Raw genomic sequence first — 16,155 nt, forward strand, 5'->3', positions numbered from 1 at the left:
TACACATCTACATTTTAGATGATGTTTCTTTTTAGAGGAACATTTTCTTTTCCCTTGAAGAACTGTATATATGCTCAGTTATTCAGTCGTGTCTGACTCTTTGCAGTCTCATGGACTGTAACCTGCCAGGCTCTTCTGTCCATGGAATTTTCCAGGCAAGAATACTGGAGTGGGTTGCCATTTCCTTCTTCAGGGGATCTTCCCGAAGCAGGGATTGAACCTGCATCTCCTGAGTCACCTGCGTTGACAGGTGACTCTTTAACACTGAGCCACCTGGGAAGCCCCTTCTCTTGTACACACCGCTTAAGATAACATGAGAACTGGGAGTTTTCAGTAATAGTTGCTACAAACTTCCTATTGAGCAAATCTGGCCTTGTATGTCAGAACAAGTAAATACCTGCTGTCTTGGGAAAGCACCAAAGCAGTATAATACCTTGCACAACAGTTGTGAGGGGAAGCCCAGGTGAGGGGGGATATGCATGTGCAAGTTAATAGTTGTTTAAAAAACAACGAGCCTTCTTTAGTAAGCCTTTCCTGCCTTACATCTTTGGTGTGCTAGAGTGGTATTTAACGAATTAACCTAAAATCATAATCTCTGAGACAGTATCCTAATTCCTGCTAAATCCAGAAGGAACAAAGAATAAGACTCTCTGTTCTTCCCCTTTGTAACTTCTACTTTCTCTCAAATGCTAACATGCTTTTGAAGATTCTAAATTTGCGACAGTGCAAACGATGCTGCAAACACCCGTGGGTGGGCCTATGCTGTTTACCCAAGAGCAGGTTTTTGAAGTTTTCCCAAGCTTATGACTCATGTGGTACATCTATCCTAGATGAAGGGGAGGTCTGGAAAACATATGTTTTGGCTTATACACAAAAATATTAGCATACATTTTCACTTCTAGAGAGAAATTCAGATTTTCCCCTAAAGTCATTTAAAAAAGATAGGCTTTGATTATTTTTTTGTTTTGCTGATTTTTTGACAGCACTTTTGAATGTACTTAAAAATTTTTTTTTTAATTTACTTCTTTATTTTACTCTTTTTGCTGCACTCGGTCTTTGTGGCTGCATGGGTTTTCTCTAGATGCAGTGAGTAGGGGCTACTCTCTAGCTGTGCTGTGCGGGCTTCTCATGGTAGTGGCTTCTCTTGTTGCGGATCATGGACTCTAGGTGAGCAGGCTTCAGCAGTTGTAGCTCATGGGCTCAGCTGGACCTGAGGCATGTGGGATCATTCTGAGCCAGGGATCAAACCGGCATCCCTTGCACTGCAAGGCGGATTCTTAACCACTAGACCAGCAGGGAAGCCCTGAATTATTTGCTATTGTCTGGAAGTCTCTAAACTGAATTCGTAAAGGTCCCTTCATAACCTTCTCATAATTTTACTGGCTATTTTTTCTATTATTTTAGAACTAAACAGCCATCACCACAAAGATAAAAGCACATCTGCACCTCACTTCTTTGCAAGACCACCTGTGCCTGCAAGGTGTTGGGCTTTGCCTCTGCCAGATTCAAATGCCTGAACTGAGAGGCAGCCTCTCAGTTTCAAATCTGGCTCCACACTCGACTGGCCATATAAACCATGAGTCTGCCAACTGTGGCCCACAGGCCAGCCCATCTCATCACCTGTTTTGGAATGGCCTAGAGGTCACGCAGTTTACATTTTTAAATGGCTGGGGAAAGAGCAAAAGAATAATATTTCATGAGCATGAAGTTAAAATTCCAGTGTCCAGACAGCTTTCGTGTGAAACAGTCACATTCATCCACTCACCTGCACATCACCTACATCAGCTTTTGTGCCACTCTGTCTGAGCTCAGTAGTTGCAACAGAAACTGTGCAATTTACAAAGCCTAAAATATTTATGATCTGGTCGCTAAGAGAAAAAGTTTGCCAACCCCAGGTATAAGGCTAACATACTAAGAAAGCCTAGTTTCTTCACTTTAAAATGGAAACAGTGCCTCACTGAGTTGTGGCAAGGATTAAATAATACAAAACTGACCTCAATTAAGCATCCCCCCCCAAACCCACGGGCCCCATACAAGGGGACAAATACTGCTGATGGATCATCATCAGGAAAATGAGGACTGAATTATCATTAAGGTGGACCTACATATGGTACTGATCACTCACTGTCTTACAAGGATATTTAAACTCTTCAGAAGTTCTTGTCACATGCCTCTAGCTAGGTGGCAGAGGCTATAACATATGTGAGTTTTGCATTCATGGTGTGTGCCATACAATCCAGTCTTTTTTAAAAAATAAAATTTACTTGAACCAGAAAAAAAAGAAGAACAATTCACTTATTTCCCCCATTCCCTACCTCATGTCTCTGACAACCATCAATCTGTTCTCTCTATCAATAAGCTTGTCTTAAAATGAAAAAAAAAATAAATATATATATACACACATATATATACATTTAGATCTCACATATAAGAGAGATCATACAGTACTTGTCTTTCTCAATCTGATTTATTTCACTTTATGTCTTCCAGTTTTACCCATGTTACCACAAATGGTAAAACCTCATTCATTTTAATAGCTGAATAATATTCCATTATGTATATAATGAATAGATTGCAATACATATATATTTGTATGTATATATTTTATATATATGTATGTGTGTGTATATATGTATGTATACATAAATTACAATTTCTTCATCCATCAGTGGATAAGACTGTTTTCATATCTTGGCTTTGTAAAAAATGCTGCAATGAACATGAGGTACATATATCTTTCTGAATTAAATGGTGTTTTTGATATGCTTGGATTCCCAAAAGTGGAATTGCTGGACTGATCCACCATTGATTGTCAGAACTACTTTTCCAAGATGCAGCAAGAGAAATAATCTCCCTTATTATTCCTGCTCTGTTCCTGATGCCCATATGCTAGACAGAGCGGACTCACAAGCTCCTTCACCTTCTCATTTCCTCATGAATGGTTCCCTTCAGATCAGCAGCCCCTACCAAATCCACCACAGTAAAAATCAGGAGACTACAAGGACTCTGGATTTCCAGAGCTAAGGTGGACATATAGGCTACTAACAGGAACAAAAGTTTGGTTTCTGAGAAGTCTTTCAATGAAGGCTTTCGTGGGAAAACTTCTCAAGTAGTAATGTTTCCTAATTCCCTTTCACAATATTCTAAATTCACAAACTTGGCAGCTACACCTTAAAGGAGTTATCAGTTCCACACCTAGACATGAATGGTGATGAGGAGGAATAAGTTCCCACGATCAGAAATGGGATGGTAAAAGTATTTAAAACCATACACTCACATGAGGAGTGGTGAAAAACCAGGAGACACAAGGACTCAGAGGAAAACCAGCTATTTAAGGATCATTTAACGGCCCCTATGTGACAGACAGATTTAATCTGTTCTATGATGTGGTTCCTAGAGAGAAACCACATCGGCCACATAAACATAATTCAAAGAATATCAAAGATTGTATTACTCTCGTCATGTTTCCAGGAAGACTTTAAAATAGGCAATAACTCAGAGGTAAAGAGTTTACCCTCACTTCAAAAAAAGAAAAAAATATTCCAATTCTCTTGAATCAAAGATGGCTCTTATCCCCCCAAATGCTTTCATTCATAGACTTGGAGGACAACTGTGAACTAGAAATGTCATATTTTTAAAAAATTGGTGGTGATACCATTTGTTTTATGAACTGCAGAATACAATCCATATGCTCAGACAGAACTGGTTTAAGAAAAAAATGAAATTAAAGTCGACAATTTATTCAATGACAGAAAGGGTAAATACTGTTTTTCTGGAAAAAGCTATCAGAGCCCCACAAGTACAACATTCACTGAGATCTTGGTTGGGGGGGTTGGCCAGTGCTGCAGCTTCAGACTTAGTGGTAAAGAATATACCCTCCAATGCAGGAGACACAGGAGACTCGGGTTCAATCCCTGGGTTGGGAAGAACCCCTGGAGGAGGAACTGACAACCCACTCCAGTATTCCTGCCTGAAAAATCCCATGGACAGCGGAGCCTGGTGGGCTATATAGTCCATGGGGTCGCAGTGAGTCGGACACGACCGAGTGACCGAGTAGGCATGCATACATGCACGCAGTTCCTGATTGACAGAGATGACTCTACAGCTGCTTCCTCCCTTGGACAGAGACCCCTGTAGCTCACAAAGGTTCTGCAGAGAAAGCCTTGCACATTCTCGGTGCTGGTATCCTCCCACAAGTCTGCTCATTTTCTGAAGCATAAAAAGCTTCTGATTAGATTTTTTTCAATCTAGTCATGGAAGTACTGAGATGTGGAAAAGTAGTACTGACCCAGAGGGATGGTGTGGGGAGGGAGGAGGGAGGAGGGTTCAGGATGGGGAGCACGTGTATACCTGTGGCGGATTCATTTTGATATTTGGCAAAACTAATACAATTATGTAAAGTTTAAAAATAAAATAAAATTAAAAACAAACAAACAAACAAACAAAAGCTCATATAGGGACTTCTCTGGTGGTCCAGTGGTTGAGACTCCAGACTCCCAATGCAGGGGACCTGGGTTTGATCCTTGGTCAGGGAACTAGATACCACATGCCATAACTGACATCCGGAGCAGCCAAATAAATAAAACATTAAAATAATAAAAATAAAAGCTTATATACTCCCTTGGGCTAAATTGAGATAGTCATCTCTGCTTCATCCCCACTCCGACCTTGCTTCTTTATTTAAAAAATTAATGTATTTACAATAGCTCTCAAACATGATCAGAACCAATATTTTCGATTTTGATGAGAAGCAGTTTAGCATGCTTAAAAGATGGGGTTTCTTTTTGCATTTGTTTTCATTTTAGATCACGGAGGCTGAAGCTTTTGAGGGTGAGTGACCAAGAGGGCCTAAAATCTTGTATCCTCATTTTCTTTGATTTGTTGGAGCATATAGTTCAAGTTAAAAGATGGGGTAGAACCTAAGCAGAAAATTGTTTTCACCAAGCAACCTTCATCAGCCCATTTACTGTAACCAAGTATTTACTTCTCAAATAACATGATTTCCTAATGTCAAAATGACTTCTGCTTCCCATGTATGAAATGTGGGTAAAGGCCCTTCCAAGTCAGGAGCACGGCTGATCCAGGACGGTGTGAAATGTTTAAGGATAGGGCAGGTAGCGTGCAGACCATTCATTTCTCAGACCTCATCCTGGCACTTTTCCTGCCACCCACATACCCAATTAGTAACAGCAGGCCTAATGCTACAGCAACTAACCTACTTTCTGAAAATAAATGACTTAACCATGGGAGGTAAGCTAATTCTTTAGAAGATTACATTATGTCAGCTACCTTGTACAGAGCTTAAATGTCTGTATTCCATTAAATCAAATTACTCTCTAATGCCATTAGTCATCTTAACGTAGGACTTAATTTATTGCTTGAAACACAACCATGACACATTACAAAATAATCACTTAAATAATGCAATAATAACGTTTGCAAAGCTTGCTACCAAGTTACCTTCCCCTTTCCTCCTCCTTCTTTAGCATCCCCCCTCCCTATGTGGCAAGTGAGAAACATGTCTACAGCATATGAACTTTCTTTCTTAGATCTAAACAGGTAAAAGCAGCTGAGTACAGTGCATTTCAGGGCTTCTCCGGAAGCTCAATGGTAAAGAATCTGCCTATAAGGCAGGAGCTGCAAGAGACACGGCTTCAGTCTCTGGGTGGAAAAGATCCCCTGGCGGAGGGGATGGCAACCCACTCCAATATTCTTGCCTGGAGAATCCCCATGGACAGAGGAGTGTGGTGGACTACAGTCCGTAAGTTCACAAAGAGTCAGACACAACTGAAACGACTTAGCACGCACACACACACACTGCATTTCAGTGCAACACGTGGCAACTGTACCACGAATAAGACTTGTTTAAACACATACCTTCTCTCTGCTGCTATGAGCAGTTAAAGACCTTTGTGCTGCCCCACGAAGAGCTGTTCGATAATTATAGAAATTGCTCGAAGGGTCCATTTGATGCTGTAGAGAGGAGAGGAGAATATGAACTACACACTTCTCACCTGCAGAAAGTTTATGAGATCATACTTTAAATGCTGGATTCAAAAAGTCCAAATAATTCCGGGCCAAAATGTTACTTAACAGCAAGAGATCCGCTTCACATACCTCAAGAACATCGAACTTGGCAGTCTTCACTTTGGCCCAAGTTTTTTTCAGTCGAGAGACGGGGCTCATGTTCATGCCAGCTTCCGATTACAATGGAAGGCGAGAAAAAGAAAGTGGAAACGGAGAAATCAGAGAAGTCATTGTAAGGTACATTCTGAAAAAGTGTTCATTACTAAGTAAAAGGAAGTTAGCTTTATTTGAAAAAAAAAAACAAAAACTTGCCAAACGACTTTCCAAAGTAGCTGTCCCATTTCACAACCCCACCCAGGTCTGAGAATTCTACTTGGCCCATAATCCTCACAATATTTGGTTCAACCAGTCTTGTTAATTTCAGTTACTCCAGTGTGTGAAATGTATTTCACTGTGATTCTGACTTTAATTTGTATTTTTCTGATGACTAATGACGTAGAGCTTCTTTTCATATACTGTCTGGCCATCAGCGTATCTTCTTTTATCAACTGCTCATGTATTTTGCCTTTGTTTTCACTGGGTTATTTGTCTACATCATGTTGCTCTGTAGGGTCGTTTACAGAGTTTGAATACAAGTGTTCAGCTAGATGTATTACAAATACTTTCTCCTGTGACATAAATTGCCCTGACATTTTCTTAATAGTACAAGAGGGAAATTAGGTAATCTTCTGTTACCTAGACTGTGGGCCGTTGAAGTCCCTGATTTAGATGACTTTTCTGTTCACTATTTTTGTGCAGTAAGCCAGACAATAAGCTGAAGATTCACCAGTTATTTTTATGGGGGAGAGGAGGGGGAAAAAAGATTTTTTAAGGGAAAAAGGGATTCATGAGGGGGGTTATTAAAATTAAAATTATTAAATTAAATTCAGTAGATTCTCTGGCTTCAAACTGACCCTGATTCTAAACAGCCAGGTAAATATTCATATATTTACTGAGTACTTATAATGTGTAAGATAGCCATATCGTTTATCATATAAATCAGGATATTTTTAAATGAAACAGTCATTATCAATAATCATAGCAAGAAAACAGGTATAAACTGGAAAAAAAAAGAAGATACAGTGTTACCCCCATGCCCTATGTTTATTGAATGAATAGTCGCTGGCATTAAAAATCCTTATGAGGCTAATGAGGTCAGCAGATGACAAGTACTAGGAACACGGGTAGTTAGAAAATGTTCCAGTTTCTCAGGCCAACCTCTTGTCTTACCAGTGGAATCATTTGATTTACTCTCAGATCATGTTTCTATAATGCTTGATACACAAGCTTCTCAAACACTTTCTAAAATCCTTAATTTAGGCAAATATCTTTTAAATATTCAGATGAAGATTAACTAAACGTATTCCATGAATTCTTATATACTTATAAAAGATTAAACATATTTGTATCAGTTTGTATATTTAAAGCTTTCTGATCATTCTGAAACAAGTCTGGATTAATAAGTACAGTTTTCATGAACAAAACTGTACTATTTGCTAATTCTTAGTGGGTCCATTTCACAGAACCTATACAAACAAAGGAAACATATCTCTCAGAAAACACTCACAGATTATTGCCATCAAGGAATTGAAGTTGCCAATGTTAAAACACTCCCGAGCCACGTCAATGAAATACTCAATCATCCTTGCTCGATGCTTCTTCTTTACAGGCTGTACAGAATGAGAAGAAAGAGAGCAGTTGTCCAACATGTAGGCCCAACAAATATAAAGGAAGTATGAAAAAGTAAGATAGAGGGCTGGGAGAAAAATTCATTTTCTCACCATGCAGATTTCTGTAGCAACCAAGTAGCTGAGGCGATTAAACCATTCCACGTAGGCTTCTAAGTTCCGTGTTTTCTTCCGTTCACTGTAGCAACTCTATTGAGAAAGTAAAATGAGCAGATGAGTTGGAGGATAAAAGGGTGTATGAGGCTCTTGTTTTTGTCAGATATAGGCCTTTATTCTCAGTTTATGAATTAGGAAGACTTTTGAGGATGGCGGGGCAGTAGGGAGGGGAAAAAGAGAACAAACCCCTAATAGTCTTGACTCTCCCGCGTGTGTGTCTGCTATGTCACTTCAGTCCTGTCCGACTCTTTGTGACACTCATGGATTGTACTGTCCATGGAATTTCCCAGGCAGGAATACTGGAGGGGGTTTCCAGGCCCTTCTCCAGGGGATCTTCCTGGTCCAGGGATCGAACATGCATGTCTAAGATCTCCTGCATTGGCAGGCAGGTTCTTTACCGCTAGTGCCACCGGGGAAGCCCATAACTCTCAATACAGAAGTATCAGTCTCTTAGTATAGTCCTGTGAAAACCTGAAGATCTAGAAACCTATTCTGCTGCATTCATGGCAGTGCCTTCTCTCCCAGGAAACTAAATTACTCTGGGTGAGAACAGTCCTCAGAAGTACCATTCCCAAATATATATATATATACATATGTATTGGCTGCATTCTAAAACAATCTTGACCAATTAATAGGGGTGTGACTACCTACTGCTATTCACAAAGCATGGAGGAGCTGAGAGTATAGAGGTCTAGAAAATTTTCTCTTAAGATTAAATCTAGGAGATAATTTTGGAACACTGTGTAGCAAGAAACTAGTATATTCCAAGGTAGGTAAAGCGGAAGTTTACACTATCCCGGTTTTTGGAGAGTGGGTGACATATTGTTCAAAAGCAAAAAGAAGTTAAGCTCATCTCAGAGTTCAAGGCCAAGCTTAAACAGGTTAATTACACCCCTCTTTCCTTCCTTCCAAATGAGGCAAACAAAAAAGTCCACTAGCCTCTATTGCAAAACCTGATCTTCACTTCCTGTACTGAGCGAAACTATTCTAAGGCCGGAAAACAGCTGCTGCCCCTACTCTGAAAGAGGAGCTTTCATTAGTGGGTGATACAGTCTTTGCCTAATACTCCTGGAGGTAACGCGAGGAAAAGTTTCTTATGTGTGTGTACACCAGCTTTACAGCCATGTCTACCATCAATTGCTGACCATATGGGCTGCACTCAGGCAACAAACGTGCCATGAGGGATGCACCTTAAAACAAGAGGCAGAGCAGTAAAGACCTGTCCTTAGCACACTGGACATGCATCCTGTCTTTACCGCCCCTGCTACTGTTGAATCATGAACAGAGCATCCTCTTGTATTTTCTTTCTGACTTAATCTGCTAAAACCATTATCCTTTCTCTCCTACCTTCATCATTACAAATGCCTGCTCTACTTGCTTATTAAATTTCCCAATAAGGAGAGAGAGAGAGAGGACAAAAGTTGGTGATAGGGTAAGAATACTGTTATGGCACTTGGAGACCACACTCAAGAATAAAAATGCAATGAATCAGACATGGCTGAAAAAAAAAAAATCTTTCTGAGGGAGTTTCCTGGTGATCTAGTAGTTAAGATTAAGACTCCGTGCTTCCACTGGAGGGGGCACGGGTTCGATCCCTGGTTGAGGAACTAAGATTCCACACGGTGTGTAGGATGATCAAAAAAAAAAAGCCTCGTGCACAAAGTGCAGGCATACCTCAGAGATATTGTGGGTTTGGCTCCAGACTACCACAATAAAACAAATATCGCAATACCATGAATTTAAAAAAAACAACTTCCTGATCTTTAAAACCTAAAACAAAATTGTTCCAATTTCTGTCTCTCATACCCACTATCATGGACTAAAGAATTCCATTTCCAACTTCAGGGCTAACCTCTGGGTAGACCCATTACCTTGTCATTGTCCAAAGGGTCCTTCTGCACAAAGGCTTGTACAAATTCTTCTGGGCCAATGTAATTGAGCCTCTCCTGAAACACAAACCCAACACTATTGAAGAAACACAAGCTTCAGCGGTATTGAAGAAAAGGAGAAGGAATGGTCTTTCCATTCTGTCTATTAATTTCTGCCACTATCCTCATTTTTAACAGGCAACTTGTAAAATGAGCCTTTAACCTTCAAAACCGTCATCATCTTTAAGATCTGAGCAGAGACAGTTTTCTGCTTGGGTCAATGTATATATTAGAAAGTAAAAGGCTGAGCAAGCAATGGAAAAATTCATTAGAGGGGTAACATGAGGAAGGTCAATAACCTCTTCGCTCTTGCTTAGTATTTATTTTAAAGTGAATTCTCAAAATATCAGAAACAGTCATACGCAAATATCTAAACAAAACATGCTGCCGCTATTTCATAGATTAGCTCCCATTTGGATTATTTTCACCTCTCCCTTGACATTACTGCCAATGAACATGCTATCTGGTTACCACGGCAAACCAAGTCTGGGTTATAAAGACAAGGATGACAACGGCCTCACCAGCTCTATGTGAGTCAGCTGCTGGGCCAACGTGTAAGGGTCACTGCAGACAGTGATGATGTCCCTTTGGATGGACTGTGGTTTGGTCTTGAGAACTGTGAGTCGATCTGTCGACGTGGAACTGATTTTGGCCAGAACTTCCTCATACTGGCTGAGTGCGGCCAGCTTGCGGATCAGACACTGGATCATCTGCTGGACATTCTTCCGATATGTCTGCCAGGAAACAAGCAAAGGATGACCTCCTCACTCTGCCTGTGCATCCACGCCACAAACTCAAGAGATCTGCACTTGATGCTCTTACTTTGATGCTGGATAGCCACCTTGGTGGAGGGCAGTTAGAGGCAGTCAGTTTTGCTCTAACAATTTAAAAGACACATATACATACGGTGTCTTTTCAGACCTGCAAGATTTAGTTCTTTCCTTGGGTTGCTCTTGGGAGTGCGACTCAAGTTGGGCCATGAAACAACTACAGTGATATTTTAGATGAGCTACTGAGGGAATTCCATATAATAGGAACCACATACAACTAATGTTCTCTGGAGTGAAATAGGAACCTATTGGTTTTCTTCTGGGAGGTGAAGATGCACAGATCTCAAGTCAGAGCATCCTTTTCCTAATTCTTTTTCTTTAGGCCCACCTTCTTGATTTTTCTACTTCTAACATTCCCAATCGCATTTGTCTAAGTACAAACAACTATTTGTCAGAAATACACCATCACTTCCTACTCAGCCCCTAACCACCTTCCTGACTTCTACATATAACATGCGTCCCCACCAAAAGGAGCCTTGGATATTCCTTTTTGGTATCTGACCTCCATTCGGCTCGTGTCTGTTTTTGTCACACTCATGAGTCAGCGCTAATGTTTACAATCAAATTCTTTCACATGGCAATTCTCCCCGTAATGCTACTACCAGCTGGTGCCTGGTTTGTGACTACATCATGCTACAGCCACGCACTAAGATAAATTAGTATTAAAAGCAATGCACGTATTATAGATAAATGTAACCTCTTGACTTTTAAAATAGTTATTAAGTCCAAAAAAATAACTCCACAATCAATCCCTAGGGGGCAGTTATCATGATGTAAGTTAGGGGTATTCTTTTATTCTTCCTTTTCCAGCCAAAAATTGCCAAACACTTAGCCATCTAAGTCAATTGTGACGCTGGTATCAAAGAAAGGCATACAGGCTAATTCATTGCTAGAGTGGTCCTTAGGTTAAAGCTCCAAAGAGGGACAGCCCCAGTGAATTTCCAGATGAAAACCCTATATCCATGCTTTACTAACTAATCAGCTCCTTTTCAAAAAGTACCACAATAACATTTGCTGAGATTAATTACCTGAAAATTAAATGGCATCTTACCTACAAGCCTAAGAACCATCTTATTTTTTCAACAGTGGTAATTTGTTTTACCAGAGCATCTTACAAAATTTTAAATGAACAGATGTTTTCATACTTAAATGGAGGAAAATCACAAACAGGAGGGAATGAGCAATTCTCATACAGTCAAGGCGAAAAAGCACACACAACCTTCCTTCTCTTCTTCTCTGTTTGTCTGGTATATATTCCACTGAGTTCTTTAAACTGGTTCATTAGATGACCTTTTCCCCTCTTCTACCTTCACAGATCACCCTAAAGTCACTAACGAAATACCTAAGTGTTTAAAAAATTGAGCCTTCAAAGCAGCTATCTTCCACACAGCACTAAAGTTATCAGTTTAGAAGATGCTATCTATTTGATAATATGCTTGTCACTCAAAGAAAGTGCCTCTTTCTTCAGAATTCAAAGCACTTTAGGCCAAATTGAGGGCTATTTAAAATCCTTCGCTGGGGGGTGAGCATAATGGGTAAGAGGGAGTCAAAAGGTAGAACTTCCAGTTATAAAATAAGTCATGGGGATGTAATGTCCAGGAAGGATGGTGACTTCAGTTAATAATACTGCATTGCATATTTGAAAGTTGCTAAGAGATCTTAAAAGTTATCACAAGATAAAAATTTTTTAACTATGAAAGGTGACAGATGTTAACCAGACTCACTGTGGTGATCATTTTGCCATGTACATAAGCCATGAATCATTATGTTGTACACTTAAAACTAATACAAGGTTATATGTCAACTGTACCTCAATGAAAGTAAAGAAGAGTAAAATAAAAATCCTTCATCCCTATTTCCCTTGCTTCTTCTACTTTCATAATCTTAAGTTACGTAAAAATCCATCAATTTCAAATGGTTTCTGCGGTCTTTGGTTCCAAATATCATAATAAATGCTCTCCAGGTGATTCTGACACACAGCAAAGAATATTTGGTGAAAGATCCTTATTCTGCACTTAAAAAGTGCTTTTTAGGGAACAGGCAGAGGAATGTACAGTGGAGGATTCAGCTAGTGAGCAAAAAGCAGTAAAATATGAGGAAAACATGTATGCAACAGGGTACAGGGGAAGAGCCATTCAAGTAACAAGGAACGAGTGTGTGCACAGGTGCACACGCAGGTGTGTGTGTGTGTGTGTGTGTGAGACAGAGAGGAATGTGTGTGTGATATGCACGTATGTGATCTCTTTGAAAAGTTTGTTGCTGCCGCTTGACTCCATTTGAGAAACCAAAGCTTGGTGTCATTAAGCATGCTTCCTTCCTGAATCATGGATTGCTAAATATGTACTTAATCTTTTTTATAACTTCAAATGCCAGTGTCAGTAATTACCTGGCAAATAAAGATAGAATAAAGACCAGCCCCTTAAGGAAGAGAAAATTGCATTCTGCCCACAATAGTCATTTGTCATGTAATTCAATCATCAGTTTCATTTCGGGTTCCTTGCAGCCAAGTCCTAATAAACCTGTTCATTTTGGGCAAATCCTGAGGCAGGAAACATATTAGGTCATATTATGTGGAACTGTTCTAGCAGATTCAGAACTCAACTAAATTACATAGGGAGCACACCTGGATCCATTGACTGCCAAAAAAAAAAAGTCCCAGGCAAGATGCAACAAGTCCCAACCCAAGCTCACACTCCTTCCCAAGAAGGGAGATCCTTTTTCCAGTGGAGGGAAATATTTTTTCCTATTCCAATAATTGATTAGTTTGTTAACTCATTCATTCATTCATCCATTCAAACACTCCTGGGTGCCCATTAAATGCCAGGTACTGGGTTAGGAGTTAAGGTGCTATGTGACAAGAAGGGGCACAGCATGGAGTCTAGATGGGGGGAAAACAAGTCATAAAGAGAGTAATTACTAATCACAGAGTGCTATGAAGAAATTGGTGGTGAGAGCCAACAATGGGGAGTGACCATGGCTGGGTGGTGGGGGAAGATCTCTCCAAGGAAAGACACTTCAGCCCAAGACAGGTTAAGTGGCCTGCCAAGCACAGACCGAGGAAAAGAGCATCAATCACAAAACTTTACTTCTAGGATTGATAGAAATGAAGGAAGAGCAGAGAATTTAGAGAACTTGCCAAAGCACTCAAATCAACCAGCTGCCAAATCATGGACCCATGTCTGAATACTGGCTATATAAGTGGCTGAAGGAATAGCATCTCACTATAAACCCAGTCGAATCATGGCAGGTGACATCTCTCCACTCAAGCCCTAGATGAATCAACCAACTCTGTGGTTACACTTGGCTTATCTTCTCATCTCCTCTTTTCACACTTAAAATTCTCTGAAGACGTCAGGGTTTATCAAGGATTTATTATGAACACAGGAGGGTTGAGAAGAAGCCCAGGCACAAGACTGTCTGGCTCCCTTGCTTGGTTCCATCCAATTCTTGAATGGCTGGATCCTGTTAAAAAGAGATTGGACCCAATCTGGCCAATACAGATAGCAGCAATCCCCTTTATGAACTTCCATGACAAGAAGGACAAAAAGCCATCCATTTGGCCCTGTATCTGAAAAAGATTTTTAAGGTATTCCTTTGGAAAAAAACAAGGCATCATTTCTACCTTTTAAAAAGGTGATAGAGAAAAAGGAAGCTGACTGCCATATCAACTTAAGTATCTAAACACAACTTAACTGAAATGAAGCACTGCCTGACTCAGGGCTTAGCCTCACACAAGAAAAAGTCCTTATGATGCCACTAATCTTTTGAGCAGCTTGTCATAAACTTAGGTCACCAAGACAGCCCTGCTTCTGCCAAGCAGCATAGCAGCTTAGCGCTCTAAGAAAAGATTTACTAAAAAACAGTGATGCCTAACTTTTGCCTTTATGAGTGATGCACATACCAATTCCTATCTTGCTAGAACCTGTTACACACAAACTAGCAAAATGATTAGAAGTGTCAGAATTTGCAAAAGGACCCAGGGAACTACTCATTCAGTCTTGTAGCAGTTATGGCTGTTCTGAGCACCAGTGTTCAATATAAAGTCATATGTGCTTATGCACTCAGCCGCGTCCGACTCTTTGCTGCCCCACCATGCTCCTCTGTCCATGGAATTCTCCAGGCAAGAACACTGGAGTGGGTTGCCATTTTCTTCTCCAGGGAATCTTCCCAACCCATAGCTCGACAAAGTCATAGGGGAACTGTAAAAGGATTAATTCCACTTTCATGAGAACATAATGTGGCAAGCATGTGCACATTTTTCAAGTGTTAATCTTAGAAAAATTTGTCTGATTTTTTTAAGTTTGGGGAAACAGTATTAAAATGTATTCACCAGAAGCAGACAGAATAGATAGGGTGTCTTGTTATAGGATCTTGACGGCACATCACTGAAAGAATGATTTCTCCAGTTAGGGTATCCATAATGGGAAAATGCATTTTAAGACAAATGAAACAAGACACCACTGGCTTTGCCAAACGCTTCATCTATCTTTTTTGAATGTTGTATCTGGGCCTAAGTAATGTGTTCCCTGGACAACGCCAGCAACACGGAAACTACAAAGGCCTCCTTGCCCAACAAGCCTCAACACAGAACACCAGTCCTCCAGGCTTGCTTCAAAGAGGATAACCTTGAATTTGTCATAGCTAGTTAGTGCTTATCAAAGGCTCAATTGAGGAACGTGATATTTATGAAAGATTATCTAACAGACTTATTTTCCATCTCCACCTAGTCTAGGTGCTAGCCTTGAATCAACTCCCGGGCACAAGACTTGAATCCTTTTTTCTCTGTCTTTTCTACTCCTAAAGAATTACCTTTACTAATTTATAATAATCTAATGGCAGCAGTTTTTACCAAGGAGTATTTGTTGTAAACACTACACAGAACAGTTTCCATGATCATATTCACCAAGTCCTTGCAGGACATTTTTAAAAAGTTTTATTTAATTCTTTGAAGAATTTATATGGTTTTGCTCCTCTGATAGTGCAAATTATATAACCAACTGTGTTTTCCTTTTACCTAGAGATTTACAGTGAAATACAACAATCTTGTCCTAGTCAACTGGTTCTTAATATTAGACTATTCGTTTTCTCCTTTCCATGATACAAACTATTTCCGATTTAGTATTCCCAGATATTCCCAGATATTCCTTATTATCTGTTAATATATAAATGTTATTTTATATGTATTAGTATTTATATCTCCTACTGTGATATTCTTTATCTAACTTGCTAGATCAAACCTTTCTGGAAGGAAGAGAGGTATCAATAAAACAACATGAAAACATACTTGCAACATGAATCTCTGCATGAACTGACATGAACATACCCCCAAATTAATCACATAAAACTTTAGATCACATCCCTTTGAAGTGGGATCGTCTAATCAGCTCTGTCTGGCACACCAAGCAGAACAGTACTCTGTGGAGAGGACTTGCCCAAAGGCAGAAACCCAGAGGAAGCAGAGGAGATGCCAGTGTACAAGTCAGCACC

General features: G+C 39.9%; 1 protein-coding gene across 2 annotated transcripts in view; it reads right to left on the bottom strand.

The window, feature by feature from the left end:
* The window catches only part of RASGEF1B (RasGEF domain family member 1B), a 652,436-nt gene that overhangs the window by 7,131 nt on the left and 629,150 nt on the right, over window positions 1–16,155 (bottom strand). For both annotated transcript variants that reach the window (XM_070791655.1, XM_019962999.2), the window contains 6 exons: window positions 10,360–10,572; window positions 9,782–9,856; window positions 7,848–7,943; window positions 7,634–7,736; window positions 6,118–6,197; window positions 5,878–5,973 (listed from right to left, as the gene is read on the bottom strand). In XM_070791655.1, the coding sequence (XP_070647756.1) occupies window positions 5,878–5,973; window positions 6,118–6,197; window positions 7,634–7,736; window positions 7,848–7,943; window positions 9,782–9,856; window positions 10,360–10,572 (663 nt within the window). The remainder of the gene's footprint in view (window positions 1–5,877; window positions 5,974–6,117; window positions 6,198–7,633; window positions 7,737–7,847; window positions 7,944–9,781; window positions 9,857–10,359; window positions 10,573–16,155) is intronic.

The sequence above is a fragment of the Bos indicus genome, chromosome 6 (assembly GCF_029378745.1).
Source record: "Bos indicus isolate NIAB-ARS_2022 breed Sahiwal x Tharparkar chromosome 6, NIAB-ARS_B.indTharparkar_mat_pri_1.0, whole genome shotgun sequence".
NCBI classification, from domain to species: Eukaryota; Metazoa; Chordata; class Mammalia; order Artiodactyla; family Bovidae; genus Bos; species Bos indicus.